Source organism: Pongo pygmaeus, chromosome 23, assembly GCF_028885625.2.
Source record: "Pongo pygmaeus isolate AG05252 chromosome 23, NHGRI_mPonPyg2-v2.0_pri, whole genome shotgun sequence".
NCBI lineage: Eukaryota > Metazoa > Chordata > Mammalia > Primates > Hominidae > Pongo > Pongo pygmaeus.
Window position 1 is genome coordinate 46751376 of NC_085931.1, and position 19834 is coordinate 46771209.

At 40.0% G+C, this 19834-nt stretch overlaps 1 protein-coding gene across 34 annotated transcripts in view; it reads right to left on the minus strand.

Moving 5' to 3' along the window:
- Window positions 1-487: 487 nt before the first annotated feature.
- The window catches only part of RBFOX2 (RNA binding fox-1 homolog 2), a 291147-nt gene continuing 271800 nt past the window's right edge, over window positions 488-19834 (minus strand). For 16 of the 34 annotated variants that reach the window (XM_063663007.1, XM_063663008.1, XM_063663009.1 and 13 more), the window contains 5 exons: window positions 17935-17974; window positions 12249-12280; window positions 8271-8359; window positions 7726-7798; window positions 488-6024 (listed from right to left, as the gene is read on the minus strand). In XM_063663007.1, coding sequence (XP_063519077.1) covers window positions 5970-6024; window positions 7726-7798; window positions 8271-8359; window positions 12249-12280; window positions 17935-17974 — 289 coding nt within the window. In that variant the 3' untranslated portion in view covers window positions 488-5969. The remainder of the gene's footprint in view (window positions 6025-7725; window positions 7799-8270; window positions 8360-12248; window positions 12281-17934; window positions 17975-19834) is intronic. The other 18 variants (XM_063663011.1, XM_063663012.1, XM_054469623.2 and 15 more) reach the window with 2 other exon arrangements.

The window sequence follows — 19834 nt, forward strand, 5'->3', positions numbered from 1 at the left end:
AGGAAGGAAAGGGCTAGGCAGGACGTATTTCCTATGGCTGAACAAAAAGTGAGGGAGCCTGGGTGGCAGCCGGACAGCCAGGGGCAGCAGGGACAGAGGAGGCAAGGCAGAGAAATAACACTTTGATAAGGTCAAGTGGGGCCACAGCCCCTGGCAAGGACAGTGTCTGTGGTGCAGTAAAGGTAGGAGTTGAATCTAGGGGAGGGTGGACAGTGAAGAAGTGAAGCTGAAAGATTTCAGAAGCAGCTTTTGGACAGACTGGAGTTCAGCAGCTGGGGAAGCTGAGAGCAGCTGACACGGGCCCACCTGCTGGCCTCGTTTACCTTCTGGCTTATCATCACCATTTAGAATGTCTCACCTTAGAACGCCTGGCACTTTTCCTCTTGTCCCCCCCTGCCCCCGCTTAAAAAGTCAAATCCAAGTTGTATCTTTGGAGCCTCAGGCAGAGGCAAGAGGGAACGAGGATTAATACACACAGGCCAAAGAATGGTGTTTCTCTCTTTTATTTAAAAACAGTGCTTCATTACCATGTGCAAAGGCTGAGGCAGTGCTCCTCCTTTGCTTAGAGTTTATAAAAGCCAGCAACATGATCAATAATTTATACACATGGAGAGTAATACAAAAAAATAAGGAATAAAAGCTAAAGATCTAACTACTCCGACCTTCACAATTCCAGCTACTTGATAATAATAGGAGTAACCCAATGAATACTGTATGGTCTGAAAGCTACTATACAATATGATTCTTAACGAGAAGGGAAGGGAATTAGAGACTGTCACAAAGCCCTGGGATGCTTCTCTGGAGTTAGCAGGGAAACAGGACCCTGGGCAAGCAGCTCGGGTGTCCTAGGAAGTGATTCTGGGGGAGGACGGGAGGGGAGAGAGAAGGCTAGGTGGTCGATTACACAAGCATCCCATGTAATGCCTCCATGCCCCAAAGGTACCTGTTTTGCCACGGCAATGGGAGGGGCTGGAGGAACAGCATGTTGCATGTAGGGATGGTCCGGTCCCTGCCATGGGGAGTGGGGAGAAGAGGAGAGGTTCTGTGGCATTTTGAGCCTTGCAAAGATTTGGACTGAAAAGCTCAGAGACTCAGGTAGGTCAGCCTGTCAGGGACAAGTACACTCCACCGGCTCTCTTCTCGCTTTGCAGCCCTAGCTTACGTGTGTCAGCCCCAGGTTTGCTCCAGCTATTCACAAGCAGAATATAACACAAGAAAAACAATTCATATCCCTTAGGGAAAAAAGAGGATCAATTCATCACTCGATATATAATACAGCCAAAATGAGCTGCCAAAACAAGCACACACACAAATACTGTGAACAGAAAAATACAAGAAAATGACTAAGCTGGGAGTCTTGACGGGGTATGGACATTGCTTAAAGCACGTATCAGTCCCCGGAAAAACCAAACCAAAAAACATTTTTTAAAAATTCAAAAACTCATGTACCCCCTGGGAAACTGGTGTTGGTAACAAAGGGCAGGGGGTGGGGAGAGAAAAGAGAATCACTGTTCCCTTTTTGCTCGCCAGTGTGAGTGGAGTCCTCAGGTCACCGGCATGTACACAAGTACCAGACAAGGAGGACCAAGTCCCTCTGCTGGTGGCCTCCTAAAAGGCAAGGCTTGAGTTTTGGCTGATGAGCAGTTCTCTCCGTTACCAATCCCTGCCAACCAGCACTACCATGGCTGAATTGATCTACCGTTTTCCTGAGTAAACTGTAACTGGCTACAGTTTCGGTAACATGGAAAAGAACTCAGCTACTACAGCCAACCGCAATACTTCAGGAACCCCCTCCATCCCTGGGCTCCTCACTCCTAGTGCATCTGATTGAGGAATCTGATAACTTGCTGCAGTCCGGTCTGTAAGCCTTATTTGCAAAGAAAGGTGCCAGGGACTCTATTACACTCACTAAACCAGAGGGCACACGCTGGCTTAGGACACCCAGAGCCTACTTGGAAAGGGCCCTGTTTCATGCTCTAGCTCTTGGATGGCTACTGCCTGGCTGATCAGTAAAGCAAGTATGAAGGAAGTACACAGGAAAAGGAAAGGGAGGGAAGAGGCTTTTGGACAGTAACATTTCCAAAAAAAATATAGTGTTTTATGCAACAGAGAATCAAGTTTCACTGTGTATACTACAAATGGTCAAACATTTTCAAGAGCATGACAAAATGAAAACACACAAATTTACGTCTGATGTTCACCTTGTCCACTATTTTTTTCCTATCTTAAAACAGTGCAAACAGGTAACTTATGCTTTTAAAACACCATGACCCCTTCCCCACCCCCCAAAGTCCCTTTCCTCCTAGTATCTGGGGGAAAAATCTGCAATTCTGCAAATGTTACTGTGCTAGAGGGTTGCAAGCAGCAGAGAACTGGCTGAACTTGGCAAAAGGGGAGGACTTGTCAAAGTTTCCCCTTTCCCCTCCTTAAACATCTAAGTGCTTTCCAGTCTGTCCCTTGGTTGGCCTTGTTCTCCTGCCAGAGGGAAGGGGGTTCATCATGCCCTTCTTGCATATCCTTGGGGTTGCTTCCATCCCTGTTTGATGTCTCCCTCATGTCTGGAAGCTATATAACTAGTTACAGGATGGTAGTGATTAACCCACTTATCTGCTAGATCTCTAGTAAAGTATAATTCTAAGCTAAAAGCAGTTCAGCCCCTGAGGAGTCACACATTTGAGGAAAAGCTGCTATTGATGACTTCTGTTGTCTAGATTTCCACTAGCTCCCCTCAGACTAAAAGTTGTGCCCCAGTCCACTTCTTTCTCAAAGAAAAAAAAAAAAGGTTGGCTCAATTCAGACCGTGGCTGTTGGAGGATGACGGTGATAGTAGGTTTTGTTAAACCTGAGAGCCTGACAAATGGTGAATCACAATGGCTGATCTGAGTTAATGGAAATTGAACTAAGTGACATGAGGAATTCTGGAAAATGCCTATGGGCAGCTCTCTGGGCTCAAAGAGGGACATGGAGATAAAGGTGTTCACTAGAGGCCTCCTTTAAGGAGCTCAGCTTCCAAGAGTACAGAAAGTCCAGGTCATGAACTATAGTAAAGATGAAAAAGAATCATGCATGTACTGTGATTTAGCATCAGTGAGTTTTCTGGAATTATCAGCCAGCATCCTCTAACAAACTCATGAAATGCCAGACTCCTCTGACTCTCTTTCTTAATACAGTGAGAACCAGAGTCAGGAACAGACAAGCAGTGCTGCTTCGAGCAACCTGCCTCTGGTGAATTTGACTGTATGGAGTCTCAAAGTTCAAAAGGTGACGGGGAGGTTGATACTGTGAAATCCAGATGCTTGTAAGAGCCCCAATTCTCAGTGTTGACACTGAAAACCAAAGACCCTTTCGTAAAAAGCAGAACTCCATTTATTCTTTCTTAGAAAAGGGAGCTGGAGGAAGCGGTGTTAAACACCATCCCTGGAAATGCAGCAGAAACCACTGGAAAGCACAGAGCTTGCCTTTGGAGGCCTCAGCCAGAACCAGCTGAACTGAGATGCACTCAAGGTGCCTCAAGCTCAAGATTCTGCCTCTCTTAAAAGGTCTGTGGGAGCTGCCTTCTCTACCTTTCCCATTATCCTTACCTCTTTCTAGGAAAAAAGAAGAGAAAAACTCTTAAACTCATTCTCCTATTCTCCCCTGCTATGGATACAACCATTTAGAATTTGGCGTAGTCTCCACTGAGTACGTGGCTTGCCATCTTTTGGGAATGGCCCCTTTGTGATCATGACCCCAAACTTCTGTTTTTTTAGTCAGCTAAAGTTCTCCCTCAAAGCAAAAGCAAAAGCAAAAGCAAAATCCTCCCTGCCCCCATTCCCTAGAACTGTGAGAGCCCGCATCCCATTCCCCGCTCCTCTAACTAAAATATTTATATACATACAACAAAAATTGTCTTAACAGCAACAAACCAAACTTTGGCTTGGGGTGGGGGGACCCTTATAAATGGCCAATGGACTGGGCAGTTCGTGTCCCCTTATTCTCTGTCTTCCTCCCCAGAATCAGCAATAATTGCATCGAGGCCTCTAGCTTCCTTGACATCGCCCCTAGTTTCAGGCACAGCCTCTCTCCCAGTTATGAGGCGAGACAGGATTCTGAAGGGGGAAAGGATATGTATTCTACACGACAGGTCAACGTCCTCTCAGATATATCACTCTGCTTACAAAGAATGCTTGATGCTGTCATAGGTCAGTCATTTTAATTCAGGGACATGAGTCAGTTATCAGTCAAGAACACGTGTGGAGGCAGGAGTTCAAAACAAACCCAAAACAAACCCATAACAAACCAGAAGCTCCATGTCTCTGAATTACTCCCTTTAGCAGCTGTCCCTTGGGTGAAAGGTCACCCTAGTACCAATGTGAATAGACCAGGGAGCCAAAAAGACCGTGCTTTTCTATTTCCTAATGCCTTCATTTGGGAAATGCTGTAGGACACTTGCTTTTATCAGTTCTATCTAACAGCTAGAAGAGAAACACTCTCTCCTACCTTGATAACATAGAAAATTACAGCCAGATGGCAACAGCAGTGACTCACTGCGTGACTCTTTCTGGCGATATAGAAGACCCTTGCCATTTCAGACCCTCCTTCCAATACGGGAGGGCAGCAATCTCAGGGCCTCTACATTTTATGTCGTGTAGTGTTAATGTATACAAAGTGGTCCGAGTGCTCAGCTGGGTGTTTTTCGAGGACAGTGAGAAGCTCAGCGGGATAGCCACAGGCTCAAGACTGTGGATAGAGAAGTGACTCATAAAGGCTCTGGAAGATGAAAATTCCTATGGCTTTGGAGCAAGTGCAAAGTGCCTCTGCCTGCCCTTCCATGTCCTCATCACCAAAACTTCCAGGGACTACTGACCTAGGACCTGGTACTCTATCTTTCCCCAGCAGATTCTTTATTCTATTTTTTAAACTTTTACTTTCTGAGGCAAGAAAAAAGTAAGAAATACCAGATCTTCTAATATTCCTTTTCCCTTCCTCACCCTCTTTAATGGCTGTGAACGATTTGTACTTCTAATCCTCAAGACATCTGGGGGAAATCTGGTCACTGGCTTATTCATTTTTCTGTCCCTGGGTCCTAAATTCCTGAATCTTATGGACATGAGAGCAGGGTGTTAATAAAAGAATACATGAGCTAAGCTGTGGTTCAATTAAATTTAGGAGAAGAAGCCTAGAAGGAATGCTAGGTTACAGGAACAAAAAGAAATGATCTTTTTCATACTCCAGAGTTCATTCTGAGATCAGTTTCCTAATGAGGTGTTTATTATTATCCACAGTCTGAGAGCACGTTTGGAAATATCAATACTATAATTCCAAAAACTATGCCAACTGTCTCAGGCTGTGCGTGTAAGATGATTGTAAAAAGAATGGAGAAGACAGGAGGGAAGAGGAGAGGAAAGCGTCTTTTTAATTCTCCTGCTTCGTAAGCACAAATTCCTATCTATCAGCATGTGGATTCCAGCCACAGCCAACCAGAATTGCCTGTCAAAGACCAGAAACTCAGAAGACTAGAAGAATATCCTGTTGCAGAAAGATCTCTTCCACTTCTGCTTGTCCCCCAGCCATTCAGCACCAGATACACTTTGGTAATTCTGTCTGCTGATTTCTGATCAGATGCATTTATCGGCTCCTAAGTCTCTCCTTCCTCCTTGACTGCCTCTTCCGTGATTGATAGAATAAGCTAAGCACGGACATACAGACATGGAAATGCATTATTTTTTTTTTTTTTTTACCACAGTTTAAAAAAAAAAAGAAAAAAATGCACAATCTTTGGAACAAAAGAATTAAAGGCAGAAATTTAAAGGAAAAATACATATTCAAAGAACATAGTGAGGTATAAAAAAGTATTCTTTCTTTTTTTGTGTTTTTTGTTTGTTTGTTTGTTTGTTTTTCCTCTTCATCTTGCTATAGAGTTCCTCTACTAGTAAATATTGCAATAGCCAGGCCTCATGAACTGGGGGGCTGTCCCATTTGCAGGGGTCTCACGTCACTTCAGTAGGGGGCAAATCGGCTGTAGCCACCTCGGTATAAACTCGCCTGCAGTAATTAAAGAGATAAAAATAATTAAAAGGTTGATGAGAGAAGCATTAACAGTGAAGAAAAATGTCCAGAGAGGGATCTAGAAACACAGCCTGCTTCGAAGCCTCAAAGCAACTGATCAAGCATTGCCTTGTGCGGTGAAGTCAGGAAACCAACTTCTGCTTCCAAGGTGCTCAGACCAGAGCCCAGCACATTTATTGCTGACCTGATATTTTCAAGGAGAGTATGATGACATTTTATTTCATTATTTACATGAATTAGCACAGAAGGGAAACAATACACAGTTGAAAACAAGTTCTGCAAAGAGTTTGATTTTTAAAAGCACAGGTTTTTGTTTACCTTGATATAGCCTTATAATCCTGGTGGAAAACAGATCACCAGTTTCCCCTTCTCACATATGATCCACCGGCAGTGCACGTTACTTCTGACACGATCCCTGCCATGTGTGCTCACAGCCCATGTTTGAGATGGTGCTGCATCTAAACCTGGGCCAGTCTTTAATAAAGTCTGTTTCCTCTATCATCTACGAAGCACACCAAGTAGGCTGTTTCTTGACATATTCACATTTATATATCTAGCTGGGGTTTTAACTAGGCTTTATTCCTTTATCTTTATCAAATGACTTTATCTAATGGCTTATCTCTTTCAATTAGAAGTTTCCCAGGAATGCATCTTTCTCAGGTCATTCTTTTAGCATAGGACTTATATCATTTTAGGACGAAATACAACCTCAGGAACTTCCACCACTGCCTTTATACTGTAATGCTCTACTTCATTTATAAACATATATTCCCTCAGGGCCCCCTATTACTTCCTTCCACAAATCTTCATCAGTAGAAATTTGGTGTGAGAAGTAGCTTTCTCATATTCCTTTAGGTTTTACATTTTACACTTCATTCTGTCTCCTTTTCAAACAACTCTGCCCATGTCCAGAGGTAGTTGCCCAGTTGCATTTTGGATTAGAGAGCAAGCCTGGCAGAGGTGTCACTGTGGAATGGCCTGTCTTTGTTGCAGCCTGTGAGTCCTAATCACTGAAACTGGAGGCATCCAAGCCAACACAATAATACTGCAGTGAGGTGGTTGGTCAGAAGAAATTATGCTAGTTCTATGGACTTCTTCGATACTTCTATCAAAAACACCATATTTTGCCACAACTGTTATCAATAATCAGTAATAAAATACGCCATAAAGCATTCACTTAGCAATTTCTAGTACTATCTACCAGAAGGCTTAGGAAGAGCAGAGACATCCTTTAGATTTGCATTTGAAACTTTAAGTTTTTGAAAAGCTTACTGTGAATACTACAGCCTTATGCTCCATGCTCCTTTGCCAACACCTATCAATGAAACTATGCCACAGGTATGCACTCAACATTTGAACCAATAGAAAACATTCACCAGTTCCCCTATTTCTCTCACAAATGATGCCACTACTCGGGGCACACTATCAGTGATCATTCCTTTCTGCTGCCCCTAACTAGGCCATTATTATAATAACTAGGTTATTAAAATGCGGCTCACATTATAATAACACATAAATAAAGAGGGTGACATGAAACTTCCAGGTAGATCTGTGTGACTTTAATACCTCGATGGTGCATGAAAGGCTGAATTTACTACCTCCCTAGATCTTCTGTAGTCTATGGGTGAAAGAAGGAATGAAATGGTTTTATAAAGCAATGGTATATTATATACTTACCACAGCGCCAACTCCATAGCTAGCGGCAGGGGCAAGGGCGTGGTAGGGGTCAGCTGTGTACACCCTGCCATAACTGGAAAGAAGAAACACAATCAGACAGATAAAGAAAAGTGTATGATCTAAAAAAATTAAAGGGATTACTGTGCTTTAAGACTTGTGAGTCACTTGGTCTTGGATTATCATAAGGAAACTGGAATTACAAGGAATAGGAAAAAACCTTTCTATTTCTACTCCCAAATGCAATAACTGAAAAAATCTGAAGTACTTCCATAAAATGGAAAAGGAATTGGAGATGAGGAAGAGAGGGACTGGAGTCAAAGTCAAAGAAGAGATGAGAACAAGAAAGAGGGAGCGGAGGACAGAGCCGGTGCCTTGTGCTTTAGGCATGACAGAGGCCATCAAGAGGTCTGCAGAAAGCCCAGGCTGGCAAGATGCCCGATGTGCTAAGAGCTGCTGTGGAAACGGTGAAGGGAGGAAAATGGGTGACATTTTGGGATGGAACAGCTCTCATGCATCCCAAAGCTCACCACTGTCTCTGTACATACCCGTCGCTGTAAGCGGCTGCAGCGGCTGCAGCAGCAGTGGCTGCGGTTGCAGTAGCAGGCTGTGCATATCTGTAGGCTGCATATCCACCCTATAGGAGAGAAGAGAACTGACTTTACAGATACCTCTCCCCCCAGGTGTACAGAAAAACACACACCCGCCCACACACAGACGTACACACATGTAGACACAGGGACTGACACAAACATAGACACACACATGGGAAAAAAATGTTTCAAACTGCATCAGTCTGCATGTTATTATTCCTCCAATAAAAAATTAAGCCCTACGATATGCAAGGATTTGCTTTCCAATTAGTGATGGTATTAAAAGTAAAGTTTGGTAGTACCTGTTAAATACAAGAAATGAAGACATGATTTTGAATCTGTCTTACTTCACAGTCTTTGTTGGAACTTTCAAAAGCGAAAATATTTACAGCAAGTTGGGAGAACTCTGACAAGAAATATAAATTATAAAGTTAAAACATGAAATCTGTATGTGTTGACTTCAGATTCTCTAACGTGTTCTTGGATTGATTCATTAATAAGAGACTACTATATGTAACAGAAACCTCTGCTCCATCCGGCCTAGCATGTTTGCCAAGAAGCTAAGATAATCAGGTAATATTTAGAAGGAAAAACAATGTAGATCAGGGGTCAGCAAACTTTGGCCTGTGAGCCAATGCAGCTTGCCAGCTGTTTTTGAAAGTACTTGTGACAGAGACCAATGTCCTACAAAGCCAAAAATATTTACCACTTGGCCCTTTAAGGAAAGTCTGCCAACTCAGATCTACATTTCATACTTGAGCAAATCAATTACAAATTTCTGAGGATTCTTTGGCTGGATTCAAATAGATCAGGAACCCTGCTTCTAGCACTTAACTGCATTTTCCTTCCCTAAAAGGTTTTGAGATTCTTACATATTAATCTTACAGTAGACTCTGAGCTTTTCTTCCAATGGTCCAAATATCCACTCAGTCCTAAAGAATTTCAAACCATCACATCCTTCTATTTCACCTCAGTTTAGATAACCCAAATATACAAAAGGTTTTCACTATCAGGGTGAATCATGTACTCTTTCAGAAAGCATTTCAAGAGACAATCACAACAACAAATGCTTGCTACATGAGACAGGATATTTTTAAAAGTGGCAAACTCTACTTTTTATTATTTTTCTTTACCCTTCTAGAATTCATCTATTTTACCTAAACGTAATTCAGATGCAAATTTTTATTATTGGCCTTTCACTATCAAAAACAACTATGTTCAACTGGCCCAACTGGAACATCATTTCAGTAGTGAACAATAGCATGAACATTTTATTTCTGTGGATAAAATGTGCTCATTTCTCATGGATATCTGAAGGTTTTTGCCCTGTGCTTTCTACTTCCTATTTTTTCAAATGTTCAATTTTTCTAAATCTACAAAAGAAATTTCAAATTTACTTCTGTATCATTTCTTGGGATTGAGAACAACTATTTTCTAATGGGACCCCTGTTCTTCTTAACCATCTTACATGGCAGGTCCTAGCTTGCTTCTTTTATTTCTGTTACACCTTATTTTAGAAATACCTATAATTTCTTATGAGCTTCTAAAGCCTTTTGCTTCTTTCTTATATAATTTATGCTTTCTCTAAACGAAGAAACTGCATTGTGAGGGAAATTTATTCCTGCTCTTCAAGTTTATGCTGCTTGAAGTCAGGATAGTTTCAAATGTACTTTAAAAAATCCCTGACTGGCTTTCAGTGGTTATACATTATTCCTCCTTTGTTTTTCAAGTGAGTGAGTTAGAAAGTAAACATTTCCTTCTTAATTATGAATTCTTCCAGAGATATACGAAGACTCTAATTAATATTACCAAACACTGACAATGAAATGGTAATGAATGGGAACACGGCAGGAAGCACCCTTGGGGGCCGTTTCTGATCAACATGGTTCCTTGGAATTCCAGCCAGGATCTGGGCAAAGCTGTACATCCTGGCCACAACATAATTTAACTAACTAAAGTATTTCTTTACCTTTTTTTTTTTTAAGCATTTGTTAAACAAAGCAAACGTTAATTACAGTTGGAATTTTAACACTAAAATGAACCCTAGTAATTTTTCATTATAACTAGAGATGGTTCCATTAGTTTAGAATTTGTTTGCTAGTGTAAAGTTACAGCAGGGCTATTTAGTAAAAATTCTTTGCAAACAAGGGTAATTCAGCATTTTACTCTTTCGTATTACTCCAATCATCAAAGTAACATTAAAAAAATTTTAAAGTTAAGGCAGTAAAAGCAGTTAAAGCCCAATTCATGTTTACCTAAGTAAAAAAATTAAAACCTGAAGTCTTATGCCATATGGCAGAGGTATAAATTCTTGCAAAGGGATACTGAGGTTCAAAAGTACTCATCCAAGGGTAGGTTTCACCCCTGACTCTCACGGAGACTGAGTGAGGTACTGGAGGTACGATCTCTGAGTATTCTATCAAATCATGGCTTTAAGCTGTATTCTACTCATTCTGGAAAAAACAGGTTCTAAGCGAGGTTGCTGACAGACCCAATTTCCCCTCATTTTCCTAGGCCTACAGGAAGCCATCGGAACCTTGGTGGTTTAGGAGTAATGTTACTGCTAATCAAAACAATTCAAATAGATCAGACTATGGAAAAGAATCTTCCTTCCAATCCAGAAGGAGATGGAGAGAATCTATCTGTAGCAGTTTCCTTCTTTGATAAGTCAACTCTGACTTTGAAGTTTAAACATGATGAAGTTCTCTGCTTTTCAAGTTGAAGAAAACAGAACAGAGTTGCAAATATTTTACTGAAAACAAAAGGCTCGAGAAGAATATCAGCATTAAGAAAAAACACATTAATAGTTTTTTTTAAAGCAGATGACTTTAACATGATTATTCTCCTGATTACTTTATAATAATGGCATTACAGAGAAACCTTTAAAAGATGAACTATTTTAGGATAGATAGGCAATATCCTACTAAACTAACTTGGTAATTCACTAATGACTACTCCAAAAGTAGAAAAATTAATTGTGTATCATGGATGTATTCCTCTCTCTCTCTCTCACACACGCACACACACACACACACACACACACTCTTACTCAAAAGTATTTTTGCTGCTTTATTCAACAAAACATATCACAAAATGTGAGACAAAGAAAATTCAGAAAAATCTATTTCTATTCCAGATTTCGAAGTGCATAGAAATTTCAGGCTGAGAAACCGTTTTTTCAGCTTTCACTCTAACTAGCAAATCTAAAGGCTTTTAGAAAACATGAGAACAAAGTGCAGTTTGAAACACCAAGGTTTTCATTATTGTTTCTTAAGTTTTTCAAAAAGAACAAGGGTGGGAAGGAGGTAGAAGAGACAGGGTTCAGGCGTGGGGAGGGAAATGGCGCCACATTTATTAATCACATTAAAAACTAAGCATGCCAACATCTGGAGCTAAAACAACCAGCAAAATCACCACGTTCAGACTCGTATTGGCTAACTCTATCTATCCCAGCATTCTCTTGGGACAGCGGTTTGCCCTAGGCTCTACCACAAGCTCGGTGAAGTACACAGCCTCAATTACTAGAGCGTGCAGCCACAACGACCTGGTATTACGGAAACAGTCAGTCACCACTTGAGTTAACATTCCATACCCTAACGACTGGCCCCTCCCCAGCCCAAAGAAATAGTCAATCTTGCCCACCCTAGCCCTGGCCCACACCACAATGTTAATAATTATAACAAGCAGTAACCCATCTGTTATATCAGAGAAGGGAACAGAGACTCCACTGAGAGATTTAGAGTGAGATGTTAACATTTCTTCAGCTGACTGCACAAACAAACAAACAAAAAAAGAGGAGAAATAATTCATTTGGAGATATGAAGTCATGAAATAGCTGATGTGTATTGCTTTTAACCATGCACTGATGCAAAACTGAAGCAACCATTAATAATAAAAATTAAAAAGGACATATGTATTTACACACAATCAGACCTGTTTGATCTGAAGCAGTTTGCAGATTCTATCTGTGTGTGATTTGAAATAAAACAAAAAATGGGGATTAGCATGGCCACAGCACACCCTAATGTAGGAGGGCACACACGGACGGCTTTTTGGAACTCTGATAGCTGGATAAATTTGGCTTGGCTAAGCTTGATTCAGATACACACATGCCCCTTTAAAAAGAATTATTCTTATTCCTTTGCAATTCATTCTGAATGACACCTGGTGTCCCCAGTGGGGCCGCCCAATGCTCCATCGCTCCCCTATTCAACCTGCCTGACACTGGCAATATAATTCAGTCCTGACCCACAGCACTCACATGTATGCTCGCCCTCTGTCAACAACCGTATATTCTAATCCACAGCATTCTGCTAAAATACTTCCTGTGTTTAGGAATTTTACTTTTTCACATATCTGTAACATATCTCTGACTTCAAGTTCCAGCTTCTTCAAAGGAAAATGCCTTTGAAAAGATGGCTTTAAGATCCTTTCCAGTGTTTTCTGCAGTTGTTAAAGTCTCAGTTTTTCATGGCTCAATGTCATCTCCTAAGGGCTTTTCTACTCTGCTCTGAACCAATTTTATCACCGAATTAACTTTATGATGTTGCCACGTTGACCACATGATCTTTTGGCACAGTTCTGTAGCTGGGTTTTAAACTAGAGCAAAATACAATAGAATATAATCCTTCCAATATCTGACCTTTATCTGCATATTTATTAGTTTAATCTCACACTGGTAGACTTCTGCCTTATCTTGATTTTAACCTAGCCTTTAATTTTACTACATTTTTGTTTTAGGTTTACATTAAAACAGGACTTTGGTGAGCATGTGATGTCAAGACACCTTCTTTCTACCGGGAAGACAATGACATTATGTGACACTGAGGAGGAGAGTGTGTATTTCAAGACCAGCAGACAAAATGAAAGCTTGTTACCTACATGTAGTGTATAGATCAATAGAGCAGGAGGGTTGGGGGATGGCGGGGGCGGGGGGTGGGTAAGGAATGGCAGGTGTGATGCTTAAAATCACTACAGCAGAGCAGAGATCTATTCCAACTAGCGTGGGTTTAATGCTGGACCTCCAGGAATCACTTTATTTATCCTTGGATGAATCTAACTCCCTCTTTTTCCTCACCACCTCCCCACTCCTGCTAAGAACCATGGTTCTAGGAGATATTATAGAGTTCTTTTGTGGCAAAATGGCATCACTGATTAAATGTGAGTAACACACAAACTTACAATAATGGTGATACTGTCACTGCTTTTGATTGAGGCCTATCTCCTTTGAAAAGTACTTATGAAAAAAATTTTAAAGTATTTAAATTTTATCTTATTATTATTTAAAATTGGGGTTAAGGGAAAAAATTGCTATGATCAACTTGATGTCTTCCACCTATTATTTCTATGATAGATGAGAGACGATTTTCAATAAATCAAACCTTTCAAACATTATTATTCCATATCTCCCCAAATTAGTTCATTTCCAAAATCTTGCTGGGTAGCCACATAAATAAACTGGATTGTGAAAAGCCATCGACTATTTTCTTTCTCCTAGCATCCAGCTATCAGCAATCCTTCTAACAAGTATGCTATTATCCAAATGAACTCACTGATCTTCTTAGGTGAAAGAAGAGGCCAAGGGAAATGCATGTCTCAGTGTTTGAGTCCCATATGTCTAGATTTTTAAGGCAACTTCAAACTTATGTAGCAGCACAGTCCAATTACGACTGGTATTTCACTACAGGGCCCCAATGTGGGATTCAGGAATCCTATTTGTACAGTTCTACTTCCTCTTTTTTCTCTTTTCTAAATTTATAGTAGTAAGAAAATGTCCCCAACTGCTAAGATCTAAATATAAAAAAACAGTTTAAATACCACAGGTAAATGTGACTGACAGATTAAAAGAGGTGGCAGTGATGGGACAGTGCATATTACACACCTGGCTGGGATATGTGTCAAGAGGACAGGAGCACTTAATTTTGGAGGAAGTGCCATTATGTACGGAATGTGACTGTGGGCACTGCTGAGGTAGCAGGGCTTAGATCACACGCTCACAAGTCTTGATTGTCCAAAAAAGCCTCTGTTCCCATCTCTAACGTGGAGCTGGAATGGTTAGTATAATTCAATTTTTTCACTGCAATCCACAATCTGATTGATTGGCAGGTCACACTGGCACTCCTACCTGAGGTATTTTAGCGCTAATGATTGGTTCCTGTAAGACTATTCTATAACAGAACACAGGAAGAGCAGTTCAAAAAACACAGCTGTGGAAGGAAAACAATCATACAAAAAGCCCGCTAAGGGGCCCACCAGCCTTTTCTTTCCTTTGGATGCAAGCATGCTTTTCACAGGAGGTGATTTAGGAGCAGTTTGTTATCCCATTTAAAAAGTGAATTAGGGCGAACTATGCCTTTTCTACTGGCCAAAAAGGAAGAGGGAGGGGTGGATACATAATCTAGCTGCCACACTCCCAAATCCTATCACGGTAGGTCTCTTTACAAACTAGGAACACAATTGCTAGATCAGTTCTCCAGAGAAGAATGTGCCATAAAAGAAACAGAAAGAAAATGGCTAGCAGGAATCACTGTCTAAGAATGGGACTGTGAAAGGGATTACAAAAACCTTGCACAATTAATAGCCTAAATTCATTTAACTTAAGCATAACCAGCAATTTAAAATCTTTTCCCCCGTGTCTTCTCTTCAAGCTCCTATTCGGTGCACTTTTTATACTAAACTCTCTATTCCTTGTATTTCTAATATGCCTTTCGGAGGAAATAAGAACTAAATGTATGCTGACAGATTTCCACAGATGAGAAATGTATGGAGAGAAGCAGAACAAACTCAAGGCAAAATGATAGTTTTTTGTTGTCTGTGTGTTTTTGAAGAAGTATCCTTTGCTCCCTCACATGTGGAATACAGAATACACAGTTCTAAAAGCAACAGTTGTATTAGGCCTAACTCAGTAGTTACCTCATAAAGTATTCTTGCTTTTCATGTGGGGGCATGGATATTATTTCAGCACTAGTGACCAACTTTTTTTCTCTGAGTAACTCTGCTTTAACATAAGAACTAAGGAATAATAACATTACTATTAATTACTTTCATTAACAAGGGGCCACTGGTCAAAAAAAATTATTTCAGCAAGATCACTGAATTACTTGTGTTTAGCTCAGTAAGGTAATCCAGTTAGTAGATTAAAAAAAAAACAAGAGTATTTTATTAACAGGAACAGAAAAATCATCTGTCTCAATAAAATCTTACATTGTAAAGTAAGGAAGTAAGATAACTATTAAAAAATTGGGTTGGTTGACTTAACAAGGTTGAAGTAGACAAGTCTTTTTTTTTTTTTTTTTTTTTTTTGTTGAGACGAAGTCTAGCTCTGTCACCCAGGCTGGAGTGCAGTGGTGTGATCTTGGCTCACTGCAACCTCTGCCTCCAGGGTTCAAGTGATTCTCCTGCCTTGGCCCCCCACAAGTAGCTGAAACTACAAGTGTGTGCCACCACGCCCGGCTAATTTTTGTATTTTTAGTAGAGATGGGGTTTCGCCATCTTGGCCAGGCTGGTCTCGAACTCCTGACTTCAAGTGATCCCCCTGCCTCAGCCTCCCAAAGTGCTGCGATTACACACGTGAGTGACCATGCCTGGCCAAAGGAGGCAAGTCTTTTTTTTTTTTTTTTTGAGACGGAGTCTCGCTCTGTCACCCAGGCTGGACTGCAGTGGCACGATCTCAGCTCACTGCAAGCTCTGCCTCCCAGGTTCATGCCATTCTCCTGCCTCAGCCTCCCGAGTAGCTGGGACTACAGGCGCCCGCCACCACGCCTGGCTAATTTTTTGTATTTTTAGTAGAGACAGGGTTTCACCGTGTCAGCCAGGATGGTCTCGATCTCCTGACCTCATGATCTGCCCGCCTCGGCCTCCCAAAGTGCTGGGATTACAGGCCTGAGCCACTGTGCCCGGCCCAAAGTAGGCAAGTCTTAATAAGACATAAATAGGTTGTATTTAAGAAAAATAAATCCTCAAATAAGAAACACATTAGAGAAAAAAAACTTGATTTAAGAAATAATTCAAATGGAAAATCTTGCTCTAATAGATCAGATTTCAAGAAAACAAGTTAAATAACAAAGATGAGTTTCATGAGAATATGGACGCTAATGTATATGGGAGAATTACATGCTAACATCATATGTAAGTATGTGTATTTAGAAATGTGTAATCTGATGTAAAAGTAGGATAGATTCCCCAGTTCTCAAGCTTCACTGTGAACAAAGGAAAAAAGATACCTTTCATTACTTGTTGAAAATATTTTGAGGAAAGAGGTGGATTTTAATTAAAGTACAAAGAGAGGTAATGAAATATGGATTGGTTGGGTTTTATGCCTGACTTTATTAATAATTTATGTAGTTCTGGGTAAGTCTCTGAGAAATATATCTATAAGTTAGGAGGTTGGACCAAATCATGGCTAAGGTTCCTTCAAGTAGTTATTAAATTAAGGGATACCTTACAGGCCTACGCTAAGTAGTATAGGTGAGTCACCTGTACTTCGAAGAACTGTATCATCCCATCTCTACTTCCTGCAAAACGCAAAAACTCTGAGTGCATTCTGAAAGTGCATTAACTTTTTTAGGTTGCTTGAGAATCTCTGGTAGACTGTGGAAACAGTTCAGTAAAAAGGTCCTCTTACTGATTTTGGAAAGTAAGGGTGGAGAAAGCATTTCTAGACAATTTTAACCTATCCCCACAGAATCATTTCATGCTGACAAGTTTTTCTTATAAAAATTTTCCCTTGATGACTTGAGCGATTAAATCAAGCTTGCATTCAGAAAAAGTCCATCTGGAGAGGTCATAATAAAAGACTTCAAAACTCAAAAACTTCTACTTTGTCAATTATATCACTTTGTCCACATTTTAAATAATATGTGACAAACCAACCATGGAACTTTAGTGATAGCTAGACAGTTTAAATAATGGAGTCCATATTACTATGGCTAGTAGAGTCAGCAAATCTATGATAGTCAAATGGCTGTAAGAAGAGTCTGGGTTGCTGATTATGCTACTCATTTCCTCCAATGGCTCTTAAGAACTAAATATCTGGCGTTTTCTCATTACTACACACTCTTCGCTGGCATCGGTTCCTTATTTGGCTATCACAAGGTCATGTTCTCTCAAAGTAGGTAAAATAGGAAAATGTACAGTTCAGAAAGCTTATTAACCTCTAAATCACAGCTCTAATGATCTAAAGAGGGATGTGAAATGAGAAGAAAAGCAGAAAAGGGAAAGAGCTGGTTTAAGGCTAAGCTAGTCCTGTTATTTATGTATGCAAATGACACGACAATAATAAAAGACTTTAAACCTGCTGATCATCTCACAAGTAAATTAATGATCCACAAAACATCTGTGGGTATAGGGAAGGGAAAAGAATATGTCCAGTAGACTGACCCTTGCAATGATCAGGAAACCCAAAGGCTTAGTTTTTGCACCCAGGGGCAAGCGCAGTGGCAGAGAAGCATGCTTGCATTCTTAAATATATAAATATATATATATATATATCCACAAGGAAAAAGAAAATAAAAATTAAATAAATTAAAAGGAAAAAAACCAAACCAAACCAAAGAAACAGAAAAAAAAAGGCTGGCTTGTCAGGGGATGGGGTCGAGAAGGCCCCAGTGTGTGTACTTACATAGAGGTCAGCACCGTAAAATCCGTCCTGGTAAACCACACTGCAGAAAATCCACACAAAAACAAAAACAAAAAAAACAAAAGAACAGAAACACATTCCGGTTATTGAGGACGGCAGCATGCACATGCGCTCTACACAGGCAGGTGATGTATGAATACATAACCTGGGCTTGGGGCCTCGGCAAGTTGGTGAGAAAATGTGAAAGTGCACATGAAGGTTACACAGCTCCAGGACATGCAAGGAGAGGGAAAGGTGTGCAAAACTGGAATGCGCAACCTGGATATTTGGTAATTAAAGTAGGATTCACACAATAAAAAGCACTCCTAGAAGAGCCTATTATATCTATCCAAAATCTGCTGGCTTGGAAACAACTTTTTGTATATGGAGTACTTTTAAAAATAAGCTTGCCCTAGGAGGAAGTTTCTTTTTAAAGAGCTTACAAAGTAGGGTAGGGGTGAAGAGGAGTTTAACATGAAAAACTGAACCCAAAGAATTCCACTAGGGCAGGGCCTGTATGCAAAGTATGTTTTAAAATTACGTTTAAGTATTTTGTTTTCAGTATTATAATAATATGTAAATGTTTTTCTGATATCCATACATCACCTGCTTTTTACCCTGCACATTAGACATGCGATAAGATTTGGCTGATCACACAAGCATGCAAAGTATTATTATTCAGCATTTTAAGAACCAATGCAACACCTCAGAAAAACAAGTCAATCAATTCTGACCAAAGTAAACAGAGAAATGTAATTAAAAAAAAAAACACAACCAAAAATACCCACAATGCATTGCTTTCACAAGCAGAGATAATGAGCTAAAGGTTAAGGTGATTGGTCCAAGGTCCAAGAATTGAAAGGTGCAGTGGGGATCCCAGATAGTAACAATATAATCCAGAGTGGGAAGGAGTAACTGGAAGATTTTAAGGGTTCTTTTTTGACCATAAGAGTATTCATGGAATTCTGAAAAATACAATTGATAACTGAAGTTCTGGGATTGACCAAAGAACATCCTGTCTTATTTAAAAGAATAAATCTGAGAAGGTAGCTGGTTAAGAATAGAAGGGTTTATTTTCCTGTTTAGATAATGAATTTGTAGCAAACAGACAATGCATGACTTTAAAAAAAAAAAAAAAAAACCTAAGCAACACTATATTCTTAAATATAGATTTCTAACCTTCTGAGGTACCTTTGTGCATACAGACTTTCCCCAAAACATTATTGTGGGACCAAAAGACATGGAATAGCAGTAGAGATAAAAGATAAAACTTTCTTCTTCATCTCTGTGAAGTCAAGATCAGACTGTTTTAATTTAGATGATCTGTTTATTGGTTCAACTAAACAAGCTGGAAATTTTCACCACTACCTTCTCTGTTAACAATAAACAAGCTGACAAGTAAAGTCATCAAATCATATTTTTAACTTGAATATGAAATAACTTGTTTCTTATAGGTAGGTGGAATGTTTCTTAATTCTATTCCCAATGACATTTGGTTGTATTTACAGGATAGCATGGTCACATTTTGGAATGCCCCAAATATGCTATGCCCTTGTATCACACAATAGGCAAATCAAACTCATCTCTGATGTTCATTTAGCTAAGTCCCGTTCATTTTCATAGTCTCCAGTTGCAGTTAAAGTCTGATATTAGAAAGTAATCTGCCTCTCAATTGCATTTTAATGAAAAACACAACTTGTTCAAAATGAGAAGGCTGATAAAATGGAAAGCACTGAGACCAAGCGGTGATTAATTAAACTTCAAAGATCTTAGTAAGGGGATATAGGCAAAGATTTACAAATAAGCCTTCTATAAAGAAGGGTTGGCATTAAAAACACGAATACATTTTACCCTAAGTCAAATTAACTTACTGGGAATATTCATCTACGTTCTAGAAGAATTC